Source organism: Coffea arabica, chromosome 9e, assembly GCF_036785885.1.
Source record: "Coffea arabica cultivar ET-39 chromosome 9e, Coffea Arabica ET-39 HiFi, whole genome shotgun sequence".
Classification (NCBI taxonomy): Eukaryota; Viridiplantae; Streptophyta; class Magnoliopsida; order Gentianales; family Rubiaceae; genus Coffea; species Coffea arabica.
Window position 1 is genome coordinate 5,716,978 of NC_092327.1, and position 20,437 is coordinate 5,737,414.

Genomic DNA, 20,437 nt, shown 5'->3' on the forward strand with positions numbered 1-20,437 from the left:
AGATAGGACGAAACACATTTCACCAAAAATTTTCTTTACTCATGATTTACAGAAAAATGGTGAGATTGATGTGTTACAAATCCGATCAGATAATAATTTGATAGATTTGTTTACCAAGGCATTGCCGATTGCTACATTTGAGAAACTGGTGAAGAATATTGGAATGCATCGGCTAAAAGATATCAAATAATATTTGCATCAGGGGGAGAAATTATTACACAAGAATAGTGTACTCTTTTTCCTTCACTAGGATTTTTGGTCCCACTGGATTTTTCCCTAGTAAGGTTTTAACGAGGCATATTCTTTGTGTAATGAACATCCAAGGGGGAGTGTTATGAAACAATTAAATGGGAGTGAATGTCCATTAAACTCTCCTATGTTTATTAAGCTTATTTATTTCTATTGAATCCGTCCAAAGATAAAAGAATATGGATGACGGTTTGATCTCCCTATACAATTAATTTGTAACCTCTCAGTGTATCTATAAATAGAGGTGTATTCTTGATCGTTTGAAAGGATATAGAAGAAATATAGTTCTCTACTTTTATCGGCTTCTCCTTATTTTATTTTACCCCACATCTTGTTATTTCATTAGTTTTATAACAACAAATGATTTTTTTGAGCTGTCTTTTGCTTAATTATATCAGGGCATTCTGGTCATTTCATCCATTTCCGTTAAATTTAAAGTATTCCGTCACCTTTACAATTTAGTTCAAAGTACGGGGTGTCGTGTTATATATTTTGAAATCACGGGGGGTTTTTCTGTATATTAGATTTATACAGGGTACTTTTTTGTTTTTTACCCTAAAAAAGTCCGTAGGTCTTGAGGAAACAAATTTACTCCTAAGAAAGAAATTATCATTTTAGATGACGATGCTCTTGTATTGGAAGTTTGAACCATTTTAGTTTTTGACAAGTTTTCACACCCAAATCATTAATTTAGTTTTGACTAGTACTGTCAAAAGTCACGAGAAGTGTGTTTATTTATCAAATAAAAGAAAAAGAAAACCTGGTAAACTAAGCAAATACAATTGGTTTAATTAAGGGAATTGGAATATCATATCTGATATGCTTGTTTCGTTAATGTTTTCTGAATTTATCATTTTTGTATTTTCTTTTTTCCACAGGTCTTAAAAATTTATTATTCTATGTTTTCTTCTAAAATAGTAAATTATATTTTTCCTTTCAATTTGTCATTTTATGTGGATAAAAAGTTCCAAATTCATAATAGTCTCTCTCTCTCTCTCTCTCTCTCTCTCTCTCTCATAATAAGCTAAGATGGCCTTGTTTTGGTTTGATTTAGAATTTGGAAACCTACTATCTCTTTGTAGTAAAATTAAGTTACTTTAGGGACTTTGAAAGTATTATGCATCTTTTAGACAAAAAGAAATAAAGAAAAATAATAGCATAAAGTTGGCCACACTTTTGTTCAGGGGTGAGCAAATTCGGTATAGACCGAATTCAAAATCGAAATCAAATTTAATTTGGTAATTTGAAATCGGGTATTTGGTAATTTGGTACAAATTCGGTACATACCGAATTCACCGAATTTTAATATGGTATGAAATAGGTAATGAAATTATGAATTTGGTAATAACCGATTTCATATTCAAATTCGGTAAAATGAAATAGGCTACCGCATTACCGCATTCGAATACGAAATTAGTTTATAAAATTATATAATATATGGATAAATGCTATTTAGTATTAGTATATACTACTAATATATTATTATATTATATAGGTAAATGTTATTAATAATAGTTAGTAAATGGTATAATCATGTACTTATAATAATAATAATAATATATAATAATGTACAATATATTATTTTAGTATTTGTTAATTGTTAAATGACTATAATAATACAAATATATAGTAATACATAACAATATAACATAACTATAGTACTTATTATTTTATACATTAGTAACATGACTAGAATTAGATAATAATTAATACATATATGTATAATACTAAATATTAAACAATAAACATAATTAGTAATTAGAATTTAGATATTGGTAATTTGATACATCATTTATGTTTGAATTATTGAATATTTGAATGCGTAACCTGTAACTTACAAGTATTAATGTGCTCTAAATTTACATTACATATTTAACATAAAAATTCATATTCTCTATTCACTAATCTTAAGACTTTAAGTATAGACAAGACAACTAAGCAATGTAAATAAATGCATATAAATTGCAAATCAATGTATTAGTGTATTGACTTTCACAATAACATATGTAAGTAAATAAGTTTTATTTTGATTTGAAATAAATTATAAGTTTGTAACTAATATTACTTATTATTAATCATTGTAAATTATAAATTCATAAATTATCACTAATCATTGTATAGTCTAAGGTTTATTCTAGTTTCAACTAATCACTTTTTATGTGTTCCTTAAATCATAGACTAAGGATTCTAGGTATAAGTGATCAAATAGATGCCAATTAAATTAAACGACAAAAATGATTAGAACATAAGTAATATGTTAAATTATGAATAAATTTGGGGATCAAATCAGTAATAATTTTTAAAAAATCAGTTTTTTTTTTATAAATGAATTCGGTTAACCGAATTCATTACCATTTCCGAATTCGAAATCGGTTGCGAATGAATTCGGTTATAACCAATTCGAAATTGAAAGCGGTTTAGATTTCTATAAATCAAATAACCGAATTCAACTAACTGAATTACCGAATTTGTACCGTTTGCTCACCCCTACTTTTGTTCTTAGTTTTATGAAAATGAATTATTAGATTTTAAACTTTTGTTGCCAAAAATAAAATAAAATGACAACTAAAGAAAAAAAAGGAAAAATAAAATAGATGTAGTTGAAGCACACACAATTAAACTTCCGCCCCAATTTTGTTGATTTATTTGAAATGGTCTTTTTTGTCTTTTTTTTCAACACAAGGAGTATCCCAACTTTGTCAGACTAATTTCCCAGTTTTTTTTTTGTCATTTGCAAAACTCTTTCCTTGCCAAAAGTTTTTCAAAACCAAAGACATCACTTCTTAAATGCTAAAATTTATAAATTATGATAACTTTATCTACCCATTAGGCATTATTTCCAATTAATGCGTTTGGAAAGTTCAATATTCTAATTAATTGTCATTGTATCCTTCCATTACCAATCATATCAAACTCATAATAGTTGCGATTTTGCAGGTGCAACTCCAAATGAGATATGGAATCTAACTATGTTGACGGGTTTAGATTTTAGCAACAACAAATTAACTGGTATGTCAAATTTCCCTATAGGATTAAAAGGAACACAATCATTTCCAACTAATGCATTTGGAAAGTTCAAAAATATTATCATTATATGTTACTCTAGTTTTCCATTACAAGTCAAATCAAACTCATAAAAACTGCAATTTTGATGGTGCAATTCCGACTGAAATACAAAATTTAGCAATGTTGACGATTCATATTTTCCAAATCCAAACAACAAATTGACAGGCATGCCTTAGTTCCTAATTTCAAGGTCTTAATTGCATAGACCGCGGTTAAAACTCGGCATCAGTTTGATCTATAGGATAACTTGGGCCCATGTATTTTTTTTTTCCAGAAACGATAACGATTTTATTCATAAAATTAATGAGAACATACACATTATATGAGCAAGGGCTCAAGCATAGGCTTTACAAAAGTGGACTAAACCACAGAGGAACCTAAAGGTCCTCATTAAAGTATCCGCATAGCTAGCTTGCTCAGTTTTCCACTGAGCCTATTCACTTCAACAGGTAAACTATCAAATGAGCATTTCCTAAACATTGAGCTAAGGTCTCTGATATCCTCCAGGTGAGTTACCAGCCTTGAATTGCTAGTAGCTTGGGGTCGTAGCATATTCAGCACCTGAGTACATGGTGTTTGGATCTTGATATGTTGCCACCCTTTCTCGTTTAGCTTGCAGAGTGCCAGTTTGATGGCCATCAAGTTGTCCAAAACAGCCGAACCAGTACTTCTCTCCTTCAGTATCCAAGCTGCACATTTCTGGCTCCTGTTATTTTCTGCCGTAACTCCAATTCCCATGTTTTGGCCTTCTGCATGTTGTCCTACCTCAACACTGATGTTTAGCAGATTATCCTCTTCCCTCAGCCTTTCCTCATCTTCTTGTGCTACTTCTGTTTCTGAGATGCTCATATGATGTTCCATTTGTTGCGCTTGTTGATACTCCTCCCAATCCTTAATTGCTTTCCTGATAACTTCCATTGGATGTCTATCCTTCTCTTCGAATTCAGCTTCATTCCTAGCTTTCCAAATCTGCCAGAGTATTTCCACTGTTAAAGCTATATGTTCCAGTCCCTCCCGTCTGGTTTGTGCCTCCATTAAAATGCTCCACCATCTTCTGAAGTCAGCAGTATGTTCCTTAATTCCATCCCACTGGAGGGGTGCCATCTGCCATATCATTTGAGCCTTTGTGCAATGAAAAAAGATGTGTTCAACTGTCTCACTACCTTCTCCACACAGCTTGCAAATCATGTCACCTTTGCCTATTCGTTTGTATATTGCTTCCCTACCCGGCAAGACTTGGTTCAGACTTTTCCATATAAACAGCTTTTGTTTATGCTTTATCTTCAACTTCCATAGCTGTTTCCAGACTTTCTCACTCCCTCCTTCCCAGCTTGTCTCCCCCTTCAGTCTCCCGTTGGATTCCTGCTGCTTACCCTCCCTTGTAATTGCCTCATACGCTGATCTAACTGTGTATTGGCCATTGGTACTATAACTCCAGGAGTAGCAGTCAGGTCGACCAGTTAGGCTTACAAGAGTATTAAGTATCTGTCCAGCTTCTCTTGTGTTAAAGGTCCTGAAAACAAGTGGTGAATTCCATCTAAAATTAGATATCAGTTCACTCACTTTGCTCATCAGGCACCCTGTGGGTTTAGGGGACTCTAGCTTTCCATCCTTCCCATCCTGAATCCAAGCATCCTCCCAAATTCTGGTCCCCTTCCCATTTCCAATCCTCTTCCTTACACCTCGCTTAACCTCCTCCCTAGCTCCCATCAAGCTTTTCCAAATCCAGGATGAGTTGCCTTTTACTTCACAGCTCAAAGGTGACTCCTTCCAGTAGTACTTTGCTTTCAACACCTTGCTCATCAGCAGGTTTGGACTCGTGAGGAGCCTCCAGATTTGTTTACCCAACAAGGCTTTGTTGAAAGCTTGTAAGTCTCTGAATCCTAGTCCTCTTCTGTTCTTCCCAGCTGCCATCTTTTTCCATGAGCACCAGTGTACTTTTCTTTTTTCATTATCTCCTCCCCACCAGAATTTTGCCATTAAGGCATGTATATCCTTACACAATTTCACTGGAAGCTTGAAGCAAGACATTGCATAGGTTGGCATGGCCATAGTGATTGCTTTCAGTAACACCTCTTTTCCTGCTTGGCTAAGCTTCTTGTTGCACCAGTTAGAGACCGTTTTCTGGCATTTGTCTCTGATATAGCCAAATATTTGTTCCTTGGTTCTGGTTATTACCATTGGCAATCCCAGATACTTTCCTTGATGCACCCTTCTTATATTTCTTAGTCTGCTGCAGATTTCTTCTTGATCTTCTTGTGTCACATTCTTACTAAAGAACACTGAAGACTTGTCCATGTTTATCATTTGTCCCGAGCCTTTTCCATATTTTTCCAATATCCTCAGCACCTCTTCAGCTTGACTTGTATCAGCTTTGCAAAAAATCAAGGAGTCATCTGCAAAGAAAAGATGACTGATTGCTGGTCCACTTCTGCTAATTTTCATTCCTGTCAGCTTCTGGTTACTCTCAGCTTGAGCCAGCAGATTTGAAAAGCCTTCAGAGACTAGTAAGAATAGGTACGGTGATAAGGGGTCACCTTGCCTAATCCCCCTAGAAGGTATCACATATCCTCTTGCTTCCCCATTTATATTGAAAGAGAAAGTAGCTGTTGTGATGCACTCCATGATCCAGCTGATCCATTTTTCACAGAATCCCAGTTTGATCATCATTTCCTTCAAATATCCCCACTCCACCCTGTCATAGGCTTTTGACATATCTAATTTTAAAGCCATGAAACCTTGAGATTCCTGCCTTTTGTTTTTGAGATAGTGCATGTACTCATGAGAGACAATGACATTATCCAAAATTTGTCTTCCAGGCACAAAAGCTGCCTGGTTTTTACTGATGCAATTATCCAGCACTTTTTTCAATCTGTTTGCAAGTATTTTGGATATGATTTTGTAAATGACATTGCAAAGACTAATGGGTCTGAACTGCTTTATATCAGTGGGATTTTCTACCTTAGGTATCAGGGAAATGATGGTATGATTAACTGCTTTGAGCATATGGCCAGAATGGAAGAAACTTGTGATGGCCTGAATTACATCTGTTTTGAGGATATTCCAGAATTTCTGGAAAAAGTTTGGTGTCATGCCATCAGGGCCCGGAGCTTTTGTTGGGTTCATGGAAAACAAAGCTTCTTTGATTTCTACCTCCCTAACAGGTTCAGTAAGTCTAAGGTTCATTTGGTCAGTGATGGTCTGTGATATTCCTTCTAGAACCATGTCTACCTGTTCAGTCCCTTTACTGCAAAAGAGGTCTTTATAATGACTCACCACTTCTTCTCCTATCTCCTCTTCTGAGTTAGTCCAATCCCCATTCTCTCGTAGTAATCTGTGAAGCTTGTTTCTCTTTCTTCTACCCTTCACACTAGAGTGGAAGAAATGTGTATTCCTATCTCCCTCCTTTAGCCACTGAACTCTAGATTTCTGACTCCAAAACATCTCTTCTTCCTCATACGCCTCCTTTAATTGCCTTTTTAGCATCTTGTTTCTCCTCTTCTTGTCTTGGCAGTCAGTGTCTTTCAGCTCCTCCAGTTGCTTTTTTACCTTGTCAATATTCTTCCTTGCATTTCCTTGAAACTGGTTCCTCCATTTGAGGATTTCAACTCTGCAGGTTGCAATTTTCCTATGTACTTTGTACATTCTTGATCCACTGTGGGGACTATTCCAAGCCTGTTTTACTACTTCTTCCACACCTTCTTTTTTCAGCCACCTTTTATCAAATATGAATCTTTTTTTCCTTCTTTCTCGCAGGGGGTTAGCATCCAGCAATATCATACTATGATCTGAGCCAAAATTCTCAATGTGTTTGACTGTAGCTCTGTCAAAATGTTGGCTCCAGGCACTACTTCCTAGTGCTCGATCAAGTCTTTGTCTAATTTCTCCTTCTTGAGTCCATTGATTGCTCCATGTCCACGGTTTCCCCTCAAAACCCAAATCTATGAGGCCATTTTGATGGATAAAAAGTCTGAAGTCCCTAAAAGAACCTTCCTCTCTTCTTCTACCCCCCCATTTTTCATCATTGGAAACAATATCATTGAAGTCTCCTGAGATCAGCCACCTTTGTCCCCACAGTACCTTTCTTCTCTCAATCACCTCCCATTGATTCCTCCTAATTTGATCATCAGTGCTAGCGTAAATTCCTATGAACCACCAGTCCACATTAGCCTCAGAATCCATGATATGGACTTCTACTGTGAAGGCAGTAGTTACCACATCCATTACCTGCATCTCATTGCTCCACATTACCGCCATCCCTCCTGCTTTATTCATAGATTCCACCACCACACTTTCCTCAAACCTCAACTGTTTTTGTAGTTTTTCCATGAAAATTTTTCTGTTTTTGGTTTCACACAGGAGCACCAAGTTTGGGGAGAGGAGGTTACAAGCCTCCCTCAACTGGGGAATTGTCAAGGGGCTCCCAGCACCTTGACAATTCCACACCAGAGCTTTCATTTATCCATGGGTGACCAAGTTGGGCTGGTCACCTCCCCCTCACCTTCCATTACACAGCTTTTTTGACCTATCTCCATTTTTCCTTTCTTTCCCGTAACCTCAACCACGTCAACATCCACCATATCTGCATCTACTAGATGAAACTTCCTTTTTCCTGCAGGTTCTTTATTAACCAAGAGGTTTTGTATCTGTTTCAGAGGTTTCCTCCTTATAACTGGAGTTTTGGCCTGTTTCCTTCTCCTTATAGATGCCTTCTGATTGCTTGTGTCCCCAACATTTTCCAACGTTTCTTCTACTTGCATACTCTCAGTTTCTAAGTGCTTTAAAAGCTGTTCACCAGAATTCTCTGGCACCCTGTTCAGCTTTTCTGTACTGAACATCTCACCCTCATCTTTCGTAACCTGTTCCATTCTTACTGTCCCTACATTCCTGCTCTCCTCCATCTCTAATCTCTTCCCCTTTCCTTCTGTTTTTTCATTTTCACTCTCTTGTTCTTTTGTAGCCCGGTTAGTCCCTTCCTGACTACCAGCCACCTTCAGTCCAACTTCCTTATCGCCTACATCCTTAATACCTTGCTGCTTTTTTTCCATCAGTTTCCCTCCTCCTGTCCTTGGCACCAGTTCCCCATCTTTGAATCCCCAGCGCTGTTTGTTAGGAGATGTATTACCTGACTGTCTGTCTCTCCCTTCTCTCTGAGGTGACATCTTCCCCCCTCCTGCCCTGAGCCATGGCCCAAATTGGTTATCCGCCTGGCCTTTCTCCACTTGTATACTATCAGTGCAATTCCTTTCACTATGTCCTATTTTACCACAAGTGTAGCAAAAATCTGGGCACCTTTCATACCTAAAATTAACCCATATCACTTTTCCATCCATTTTAACTGTGGTACCTCTCATAAGGGGTTGGGATATATCTGCCATCACCAATACCTTAATGTGCCTTCCTTCCTTACCACCCCCTTGAGGTATGATAACTTCCTTTGTTTCCTGGAACACCGAAGCTATTTTTCTCCCCACTTCTTTCGAGAGCCAGTGCACTGGGAGGTTCCAGATTTGTATCCATAGTGGGGCGATATTAAACTCAGCCGTTCCCTCTTCAAAACCTTCAAACCAAGGCCTTACTACTAACATATGGCTGTCGATGATCCATGGCCCTCCCTTAGAGATCCTGTCTCTATCTGTGTCACTGGGGATAATGAACTGAAACGTATTGACTCCTACCTCCACAACCTTCAAACCTTTAGGGTATCCCCATGCTAAGGTAACAAAGTTTTTCACTCCCACAAAGTTTATTATTTTTTCACCTTTTATTTTCCCTACCAGGCTTTCTTCACATTCCTTCACGCTCGGTCCTACGTCTCCCCGGTCAATTTCTGTGCCACCCAACTCTTTTTTTGATAACACGAATTTTTGCAAAATCTCTGCTATCTCCTCAGCCATAGAAAACCAGCTATGTTTCCAGAGAAGGAATATCACTGACCAAGGCACCTCCAGGAGATGAAGCAAGGGTTAAGCCTACTGAATAGGGGTGGTCTAAACGAACTCTAACACTCTAGGTATGAAGCTTCCACTGAAGGGAAAGCAGTTCAGAGAGACGACTGGACAGAAAAATAGAAGCGTACAACTGCATCAGTGCACTTAAAACACCAGAAACCAACAAAAACCAACACAAGGCCTACTCTTTTTTTTTTAATTATATAAAAACCTTTTAAGGCTGTAGAAAGCCAACGAAAAAACAGAGTGCCCTCTCCTATCCACGAACAAGAAAGAAATAAACAAGATTTCGGAAATAAAAAACCCTTTTTTTTTTTTTTTTGGAATGCACAGGATAAACGCGAGGACAGAGAGGACCTCAGCGGGAAAAATAAAACACCTTTCAAGAGTACTTGCAAAACCAGGCTAGATCCGTACAGTAACGCTTTAAAGTTACCTGTCTGAGCTTTGAAGACAGAGGTTAGTGGAAATCCTACCAGACTGCCTTGATTTTTGGCTCCACCTATCTGAAGCTGAGAAAAAATCTTGTCCGTTGTCTTTTAATGCTCCTACTTAAATCTGTCGGAAGCTTTAAAATATGTAGAGAGTTTTGTATTCTTGCATATGGGTTGGAAGTTGTATGGTCACTCAGGTTTCAGGCAAAGTTTCTCAGAAAGACCTCCCAAGGAGGGAGATCTGCACACTTCCCAAGAGAGAGAAAATTTTGAACTCTCACACGGCGGGAGAGAAAATTTTTCAACTTGGGCCCATGTATGGTTGATTGAAATCAACTTTTCCTTTTAACGGAATTTATTTTGAGTAAATATTATATATACCAATAATGTATATACTATGACAGTTAGATGCATGATATATAAGTAAAATTTGGATTTAAAATTTAAATTCAGATGAGTTATCATGCATCCAATAATGATGATGTATACATTATCAATGTATAAAAGATTAATCCTATTATTTTATGTTCAAAGAGGTGAATTTTAAAGTTACAAATAGAAGGATTAGAGAGGACCTATAACCCTCATTTATTCTAAAGGTTTTTTAAATTTTTGTTTAATCTTGGAGCCTTGCTAGACAATGCCAATGGTATGCTAACATAATAATAATTTACCATATTACAGGTGGAATACCCGAAAAGATTGGGAACCTTCACAGATTGGGGCAGCTTTATTTAGACAATAATACATTATCGGGTTTTATACCTACAGCAATTTTCAATATTTCATCTCTCCAATATATTGCACTCGACCAGAACAAATTCTCAGGAACAATTCCTTTGACAATGAGCAATAAGCTGAGCAATCTGAAGTTTCTTTCTCTCCAACAGAATCACTTGACTGGAATTATACCTACCTCCATCTCAAATGCTTCAAAGCTCGTTGCTTTGTCGCTTCATGATAATGAGCTCACCGGTTCAATCCCCAACTCTTTAGGAAGTCTAGGAAAGCTAGAATTGCTAAACTTGGATTTCAACAGGCTGTCAGGTGAATCCTCATCTCCAGAATTAAGCTTTCTCACTTTCTTGACGAGTTGCAGATCCTTGAAATATTTAGTAGTGGGATACAATCCTCTGAATGGTTTCCTTCCAGCTTCCTTCTCTAACCATTCAACCTCTCTTGTATACTTTACTGTAAGCAATTGTAAAATCAAAGGAAACATCCCAACTGGAATCGGCAATTTGAGCAGTTTACTGCATCTAGATTTTTCAGGTAATGAATTGGTTGGATCTATCCCCAAAAGTTTCAATAGGTTGAAAAATCTTCAGGTGTTCTACTTGGGCATCAATCAAATAAGGGATGTCTTGAATATTTTCTGTGAACTACATAGCTTGGGGTTGTTACAGTTGAGCCAAAATCAATTTTTTGGTGGGATTCCAGAATGCTTAGGAAATATGATAAATTTGACTCAGATTTTTTTGGATTCCAACAACTTGACTTCTATGATACCTGCCAACCTATTGAGCATGAAAAATCTCCAAGTTCTCAACCTTTCATTAAATTTCTTGAGTGGTTCGCTACCTCTAGAGATCGGGAACCTCAAAGCGGCATACAATTTGGATCTCTCAATTAATCAATTGTCAAACATTATTCCTACTACTATTGGAGAGCTGCAAGCTTTACAGAATTTTTCATTGGCAAAAAATAATCTGCGGGGCTCTATACCAGAATCAGTTAGCAATATGGTCAGCTTGGAATTCTTGGACCTTTCCCACAATAATCTCTCTGGTGTGATACCCAAGTCAATGGAGGCACTCAAAAATCTTAAGGAATGCAATGTTTCTTTTAATAGATTAAGCGGCGAAATTCCTCAAGGTGGTCCCTTCAGAAACTTTACAGGTCAATTTTTCATTAACAATGAAGCACTCTGTGGTGACTCAAGGCTTAATGTTCCACCATGTCAGCGTAATTCAACTAGAAGGTCAACTAAAAGGAAGGTGCTTCTACTTGTCATTAGTCTGTCAGGAATTGCAGCAATACTGATAATAGCAATTGGAGCAATATTGACTCTAAGGAGGCTGAAGAAACGAAAAGGTTTAGGTGGAACAGAGTTGATGTTAGTGGCAAAATATGAAAGATTTTCATACTATGACCTTTTGCAGTCAACTGATAACTACAATGAAAGCAATTTGCTTGGAGAAGGGAGCTTTGGTTCTGTTTACAAAGGGATCCTAAGTGATGGCATTGTTGTGGCTGTCAAGGTATTCAACTTGCAAGTGGAAGGTGCATCAACAAGTTTTGATAGAGAATGTGAGATACTAAAGAGTTTACGCCATCGAAATCTTACAAAGGTGCTCGGCAACTGCTCCAACCCTGATTTTAAAGCCTTGGTACTCAAATACATGCCAAATGGGAATCTTGAGAAGTGGTTGTACTCCCACAACCATTTTTTAGATCTGTTTCAAAGAGTAAACATAATGATTGATGTTGCTTGTGCATTAGAATATCTCCATTATAGTTATTATACTCCCGTGGTACATTGTGACCTGAAGCCTAGTAACATCTTGCTTGATGAAGATATGGTTGCTTCTGTAAGTGACTTCGGTATCACAAAAATGTTTGGCGAAGGAGAAAGTATATTGCATACCGTCACCCTGGCAACACTGGGATACATTGCACCAGGTTAATCTTGTAGCTTTGGCTATCTATATTTCCTTTACTTCTAGGTTTTTCCATCTGTTGTTTATTCTTTTGGCTCTTTCTATTATTCTAACTATTGTAATCTTATGATAGAGTATGGATCCGAGGGATTAGTTTCGAGAAGAATCGATGTTTATAGTTTCGGAATAGTTCTGATGGAAACTTTTTCGAGAGTGAAGCCTAGCGATGAAATGTTTTCAAGTGATTTGAGCCTTAAAAGCTGGGTAGAAGATTCTCTTCCTAATGCACTTCAGGTCATTGACGCAAACTTAATAAGGCCAGAGGATGAACATTTCACTGGCAAGCTGAAGTGTGTTATATTGATTCTGAAATTGGCTTTGAACTGCTGTAGAGAATCTCCAGGAGAAAGGATGAACATGAAAGATGTTTTAGCAGAATTGAAGAATATTAAGCGCCAGCTTCTTATGACAGTAAGTGCCTTGCATTTTTTTTTAAAGCAAATTTTACTTTTCAATGTAGGAAGTTACTTTCCTTATCCATTTGAGCTCATAACCTACTATTTATTGCAGCAAACTGTCAGACCTCGAGTGGACCAGATACGTTTTTTACCACATCAAACAGATATTGCTGTATAGTTCTGAAGCTTGATTTATTGTGCATGCTGGATTCCATAGTTTTCACCTACATCACATTTGGACTTTCAGTTAGATTCCATAGGTTTCTCCTACGTCATATTTGGACTTTCAGTTATGGATCACATTGCACAGCTTTTTTTTTTTTTTTTTTGGCTTTTCGTTTTCTATCTTTTAATTCTGACTAATTTCTTGGATACATTTTGAGGACCTGACTATGTATCTTTTAATCTTGATCTTGAATTAAGATTGCAAAATGATGAGAGCGAACCTATTCTTGCAATAAATCTTTCTCTTCGGTAAATGAATATATCATGTTCCTTGAGCTCCTCCTAAACTATAGAAAGAGTAGCAGCTGCTGTTTGTTCTCTCTCCTTTACAACAGATATATCTTACATGCCTCCAAAGCGCTCAATGAAGAAAGCTGACTTGTGTTGGCAATTGTCTTACCTCCCTTTTCCTACATCACAAGTCTTATGGAATTCTTGAATCATCATATATCCGATTTTAAGTGCCTGTTTTTCTATGCAATGAAAATTGTGTGCAGTGGATTTGGTCATGATAGAGCTCTGCTGCCTGCTGGACTCTGGGTGTGGAGTCTAAAGAAATAGAGGTATACAAGCATGAAGTATCTAAGAATTTATAAAGCATTTTACCATAGAATATAGTTCATCAAACTTCAGCTATCGGTCTTTAATGCTACTTAAAGAATTGGCCTCGTGTGTGTAAAATTCTTGTAATGTACAGTTCTACTTTAAACAATGGGTAACAACCATATAGAGGACGTTGATGAGATAATTAATTACTAGGGAAAAATAGCAGTCGTGTTCTTGTTCTTGGAGTCTTTTAGTCTTATATATGGACTTTTCTCCAATATCCTTTGATTAGTATGAGACTAACGAAATTCATGTAGATAAAATGAGGATACACATGAGCATTTTGTTATACTATTGCTTTCTTTTCTTTACTCTTGTGGCAGAGCTATTTTGTTTAGAATCCATGTCATAGTTCAAACTAAGGTTGCAAACGAATCGAACCACTCACGAGCGGCTCCAGTTAAAAGTCGACTTGACATCGATCAATATCGAACTCGAGTCGGGTTCGAGTTGGCCAAATCGAACTCAAACTCAAAAGTATTAAACTCGTTATTTCGCGAACTCGAGTATATATATATATATATATATATTATTTTAATAGTAAAATTACATATATATACACTTAATATTTTATTATTTATTTTTTAAAAATATTATTATATTATTTTTTAAAAAATAAAATAATTATTTTTTATTTTTTCAAATTTGAGGTCAAGTTCGAACTCGACTCGAATTTGAGTCGAACTCGAGCTCGAATTTTAAATTGGCAGCTCATCAAGTTCGAACTCAAGTTCAAGTGTGATAAAAATAAGTCAAGGATCGGCTCGATTTGACAAAACTCGACTCTATTTGACTCGTTTGCAACTCTAGTTCAAACGAATTGTGATGAAAATACATGAGAGCTTCAATATTCAACAATTTGAGTTTAATATTTTACCAATAATCAATTGCTGTCTTTTACAACCTAATGGTAATATCATGTCGAATATTCTACAATAACGTAAACATTTAAAACGTATGTTAGCAACAACCAATGCAGATAGAAATTCAAGAAGTGAAAAAATGGGAGAAAAGAAAAGATTGCTAATGAAATTATTGGAAATTAATAGCTCCCTTCAATGTAATGGGCACTAAAGGTTGCAATTCGATAAATCAAAGGAAAACAAAATCTAGACAGTAGGTCAAAAAAAAATTAGATTGAAAGTTGAGTTTTGAAAACATGAAGAAAAACCAATGAGAGAAAACCCCTCGCTTAGGTGAAGATTATTATAGACATTTGCCACTGTGGAACATGAGACCAGTGGATGTTGGGGCTCACGTGGATGTTGTTACTAATGGTACTTCTAAAATCCATTACCTTATGTAAATTTCGATCCAAATAAGAAAGGCCAAAAAAAAAAAAAAGAATCCCTCAAATTAGCTGTGTGGAATTTGGGATTTCAATTACCACAAAATCTAGCAATGAATTTTCCATGCATGGTCATGATAGTTACGCAGTGAATAAAAAGGGGTATGCTTGGGTTGTAGTTTAAGTTTTGCAATGTTTGAAGACAAATTATGTAAAGTTAAAGCATGAATCACCATGTCTTGGAATATCCCAAAAAAAATTGAGATGATACTGTCAATAGTTACGGTGATAAATTACTAATTTGTTTAGTTTTTACTTAAAGATAAACTTTTAGTTGCATTTCGGTTGTTAAATTCTCTCGTACATTTCAGCTTGTAGCTGTACACAATACTTATGATAACATTGGAATAAGGGGGAAGAATGTCACACCTTTACAGCAAAATATAATAGTCCTTTCAAAAAATTATTTAATTGAAACTTTTATTTATTAATCTAAAAAAACAATATGTGATTATTAGGAATTACAAATGATAGTACTTACAGCGTGCCCAAACTTATAAAAGTAAGTGGGAGTGTGGTGTTTTCAGTTAGAAAGATACTACTCCTAATTAACTTTGAAACAATTACCAGTTAATTTAATATCTATAATTCTATACTATATATAAAGCCTGAGGAAGAAATTTGAGATTAACATTGGAGTTAACACTTTATAAGTTTTCTTTTTTACCCTTATAAAAAAAATTTTCCACTGCTAATAGAGTCCAAATAACAGTTCCCTACCATAAATTGGAATAGCAAATGCATATCATTCACTTTCAAAAATAGTAGATAATGTACTTCATATTATGACAATTGGCAATTTCGTATATATAAACAAATAACAATATTGATGTGGAGATACCAACCAATTGTGCTAATTGGTAAAATACAGTTACGAAGAAATATGATCGCTAAGCACAAGTATAAAATAAGTTGCCGCTGTATTATACATGTACAACAATTGGTAGATAATGTACTCCATATTATGGCAACTGGAAATTTCGTGTATACAAAAAAATAACAATATTGATGTGGATACATGAAGAGAGCAATTCATGTCAACCACGATATATGTATATGAAGAATCTAATGTAATGGTGAAAAAATAACTATTATGACCTATACATTAGGAATCAAATGCAATAATAAGAACTCAAAACTATGTATATGTATTTTTCGTGGGGTGTTTAGCCTAAATCAACTATAATGCTTCTAATGCTTTATTCTTTTTCCCCCCCCCCCCCCCCCCTATAATTTTGATTTATTGAATGAATCCTATCCTGAATGTACTATTTAAAATTCAAAAGTGTATTAGTCTTTGAAAAAAAAAACATGTTCTTACTTATAACACGGTAATCGCTTCCTTTTTTTTTTCTTTAGTCAAACGTGGTAATCACTATTTTTAATTTACAAATAATACCCGAGGTTCATGTCAATTTAATGTTATGTTTTCACTCATGTATGCCAAGTTACCCCTTTTCAGCATAGAATATAAAAATTAAATGTAAATATTCAGAGAATGATAGTATAACTTAGCTTACATTGGTTCCTTTTTATATATTTTCAATTCAGAATGATGCATGGATGGTTTACAAGGGTTGTTGGATCTTCCTCATGGAACAGCATGCACTAAAGCAAGGTAGAGTAAGTAATTATACCAATGAGAGAATGATAATGCGGTGGTCTATCAGTTTGATAATGCCATATTAACTAATTGACACTTCTTTGGATAGTGATAATGTGTAAATATTCATAATAATATTGTAATTTAGCGGACATAACTACCAATACATTTTGCACGTAATTAAAATGTTTTGTAGGTAGTAAGGGATATGAGAAAGAGTACATTCTTAAATCAACTAGAAAATAATATCAAAGTGGCCGTTAATTTAATTATGTCACTTTTTGACCTATCTTTATTTATGTTAGCCAATTATATTATATCGATGTAAAAATGTAACTTTAAGGTGTAAATATTCATAAGGATAGTGCAATTTAACTAACATAGCTACTAGTACATTTTGAATGCGATTTAAATTAATTTATAGGTAAAAGAAAAAGTAATGTAGATGGGATATTCCCCTGAAAAAAAAGTGATATACCCTAAGAAATTTTAGTAAACTCTTACAGTAATGACAGAAAAATAGGTTGTGACCACTGATTTTATAGTAATTAATCTAATGACTTTTTCATCAATTTTTATTTATATGAACTAATCATGCGCATTACTTAATGCAGGACTAGAAAATATGCATTATTCTACTTCCAAAAAAGAAAATGTACTTCCAATAAGGAAATCAGGTAGGAGTTGAATCATCAAACATAGTGAATGATAAAAACTGATGATAACAATTCTAGCAAGAGAACTAGGTCTACCAAGCGGTACAGAACAAGTCCTAATTGTTTTCACAGGAATTAGTCGTTCAAGTATCAAAGCGGCCTTTGCCTGACTCTAATTTAAATCTATTCATACTATTTAGGTGAAATCAAATAGATATATACAGCGAAATCAAATAGAGATATATTACATGCTATTCGTACATGCTATTTGTACTATTCAGGTGAAAATCAAATAGATATATATATATATATACACATATATGTATATGGGTTTAAAAAAAAACTATTCGCACATATGATCAATGAAGGATGAAAAAATCTATTTTGAAAAATGTGAAGGATGAAAAAATTAATTTTGTAAAATATAAGGGATAAAAAAAATTCATTTTGTGAAATATGAGGGATTATAAATCGAATTATATAAAATTTGATTTGACAATTTTACTCGTAAAAAATAATCATGTGCAAGGTACGTGGTAGATTCTGGCTAAAAATTAGTCGAAAACCTAGGTAGAGATCAAATTTGACAAATGTAAATTTGTAAAGGACATAAAATTATACTTTTAAAAGTAAATGACAAAAAAAGTTATTTTATAAAATGTGAGAGATATTTTAAACGAATCCCCCTTAAAATTTTCTAAACTTAGCCATCCTTGACTCTGTCATTGCTTGGATGATAATTCACAAAAAGATCCAGCCCATTAAGAAGTTGATGCTCCTTCTAGGTATTTGCATTGATTTCGTAGGATATCCTTGAGTGCTTGGATGATAATTCATGAAAAGATCCAGCCCATAAAAGAAGTTTAAGTCATATCAGGAAATCAGAGTTGTTGAAGGATTTGGACAGCATCTGACTTGAACTATTGCATTAAAGCACATCGAATCAGATCTGGACTAAAACATGATAAGTTGTAGGATATTGATCCAAGGTTAGATCAGATCAAGTCAATTGGAAGTTTTGGTTATTGAGATACGCCAAAATTACCACCTACTAGTCAAAAGCCTATTGAGGAAGTTTTCAAAAACTTGGCAGCAGGAATCGCTACTGTAACTCAACTTTTTTTCAATATTAAAATGATAGAACTGGATTTTGGTATTTTTCATAAGAATTGTAGCTCCAGATATTAGTTTTTAATGCATATCAAGAATAATCTCAATCTTATATCTGTAGTTCAAGATATATTCAAAATACTGAAACCTGCAAAATCTGAATCTCAAGCGCGATTGGATTGTAAAACTGATTACCATAAGTCTTCTATGGTAGTGCTAACGCGATTTCGTTCTTTTCCACAGCTTTCCCAACATATTTTGGCATCGACAAACCTTCCTTTAACAACCCTTTAAGTCCATTTAAGCACGGATAAACTCTAGAAATTTCAGATTAACAAAATCATGCGAAATTTTCCAAAAACTTCAAGGAAATAACCTAATTTAGGCGACGACCTACAAAAATAAAAATAACTCATTAATGTAACAAATGTGATAATAATGATGCTAGTAATTAACTAAAATGGAGTAAATTAATACATAAACAGTTTGTCTAACGGGTGCCCATAAGGCATTCATTAAGATATATTTCAGGTGTTATATTTTTGAAAATATAAGATTAATTAAGGAAAGTAAATAAATATAAGGAAGGGTAGATAAGATTAAATAAGAAAAGTATATAAATGCAAGAAAGGATAATAATTATTAGTATGTGTATATATATAATAGGTTAGGTGAATACTAGATGTGTTGACGAGTAACCCAAGGACACCCGTTAGAAAAACTCATACATAAAATGTAACTACATTATGAGCTTATCAACTACCCCTTTTTCTTGGGGAAAAAATGATTATAGATCATTATAACTGCTACAAGACAAGATATCAAACACATATAAATGTAACCTGAGAGTTTTGGAAGACATTTTTTAATCACAAGTAGGGTGGTGTTTTTGAAATGATACTTGCTTAATTTGTACTATCATTATTTTTATTTTTTTTTGTAACATATTATTATCTTTTTACTAGTGGATGAAACATGGTTTTTACTACACTCATACCTTCTTTAGCCGATATTCGTTTTCTTTTTTTTTTTTTTTTTTTTTGCCTCTTTTTCTTGAGTGTTTCTTTTGGACGTTGATTTCTGTTGTATGTAAAGTAAGTTTGTTGTATTGCCAAAGTTTGAGTTCCAAAGAATCAATAACTCTATCATCATAAAATTTGGTTTGTATTTGGCAAAACATAAAAATAAAAATATATATATTTGGAGATGAGAGAATATTATATTAATCATGGTCTTCATTTTCTCATAGACACAGGCAGCATTAGCAACCAATGGTGGTTGAGTATTTCAAATGGATATGATTTTCTTTCTACCTTCATTCACTCTCTCTATGGTTCATAATTCATAGAAAAACATACACGAAAAAATGAATTGCTTTGAAAATTGAAGAAAGTTTGGTGCGGGATCAGCTTTAAGTGGTTGCAGTCCCATTTTGGTATTAAATTTATTAATAGAAGGACCTTAGAAAAATAGACTGGTTTAAGTGGTTGCAGTCCCATTTTGGTATTAAATTTATTAATAGAAGGACCTTAGAAAAACAGACTGGTTTAAGTATGCAAACTTCAATTGATGCAATTGCTACCAAAGAAAAGCATTAATCAATCAACAAATAGACACTAAAAATTGGATTAGTTTCATTGTTAAAGCATCATTAGAAGCTGATAATACAAATGTTGATTAGGTTCATAAGTTTATTTAAGCTAATTATATATGTGCATCTTTTGCCTAGTAATAAAAAAGAAAGAGGCACACAATGAACTCTCAAAACTATTTCCCTTTCTTAGTAGTTTGCTAGGAAGCTCTATTTTTGCTCTTTAGCAAGGGATGGATGTTAAAATTGGCCAATTTTATCTGACAACTTCAGTCCAGACTCCCAGATTCTGAGTTCAGGAATTGAACAAAGGGCCTATAGCTTCATCTTAGGTCGTTTTCAAAACACCAATAAAATAAAATCAGCTTATTTTTGGAACAAACTTGAGGTTTTCTCATTTCTGTTACCCCATTTTGTTGCTTTAGGCAAATGAACACCGAAGGGTAAAACTCAGGTCCAAGGGACATACTATCAACATAA

General features: G+C 34.7%; 1 protein-coding gene across 1 annotated transcript; it reads left to right on the forward strand.

Moving 5' to 3' along the window:
• Nucleotides 1-10,477: 10,477 nt before the first annotated feature.
• Nucleotides 10,478-13,263, forward strand: LOC113709665 (putative receptor-like protein kinase At3g47110). The gene is made up of 3 exons (XM_027232487.2): nucleotides 10,478-12,382; nucleotides 12,494-12,831; nucleotides 12,931-13,263. The coding sequence occupies exons 1-3, from the start codon at nucleotides 10,546-10,548 to the stop codon at nucleotides 12,994-12,996; spliced, it is 2,241 nt and encodes a 746-aa protein (XP_027088288.1). The 5' UTR covers nucleotides 10,478-10,545; the 3' UTR covers nucleotides 12,997-13,263.
• The last annotated feature ends 7,174 nt before the right edge of the window (nucleotides 13,264-20,437 follow it).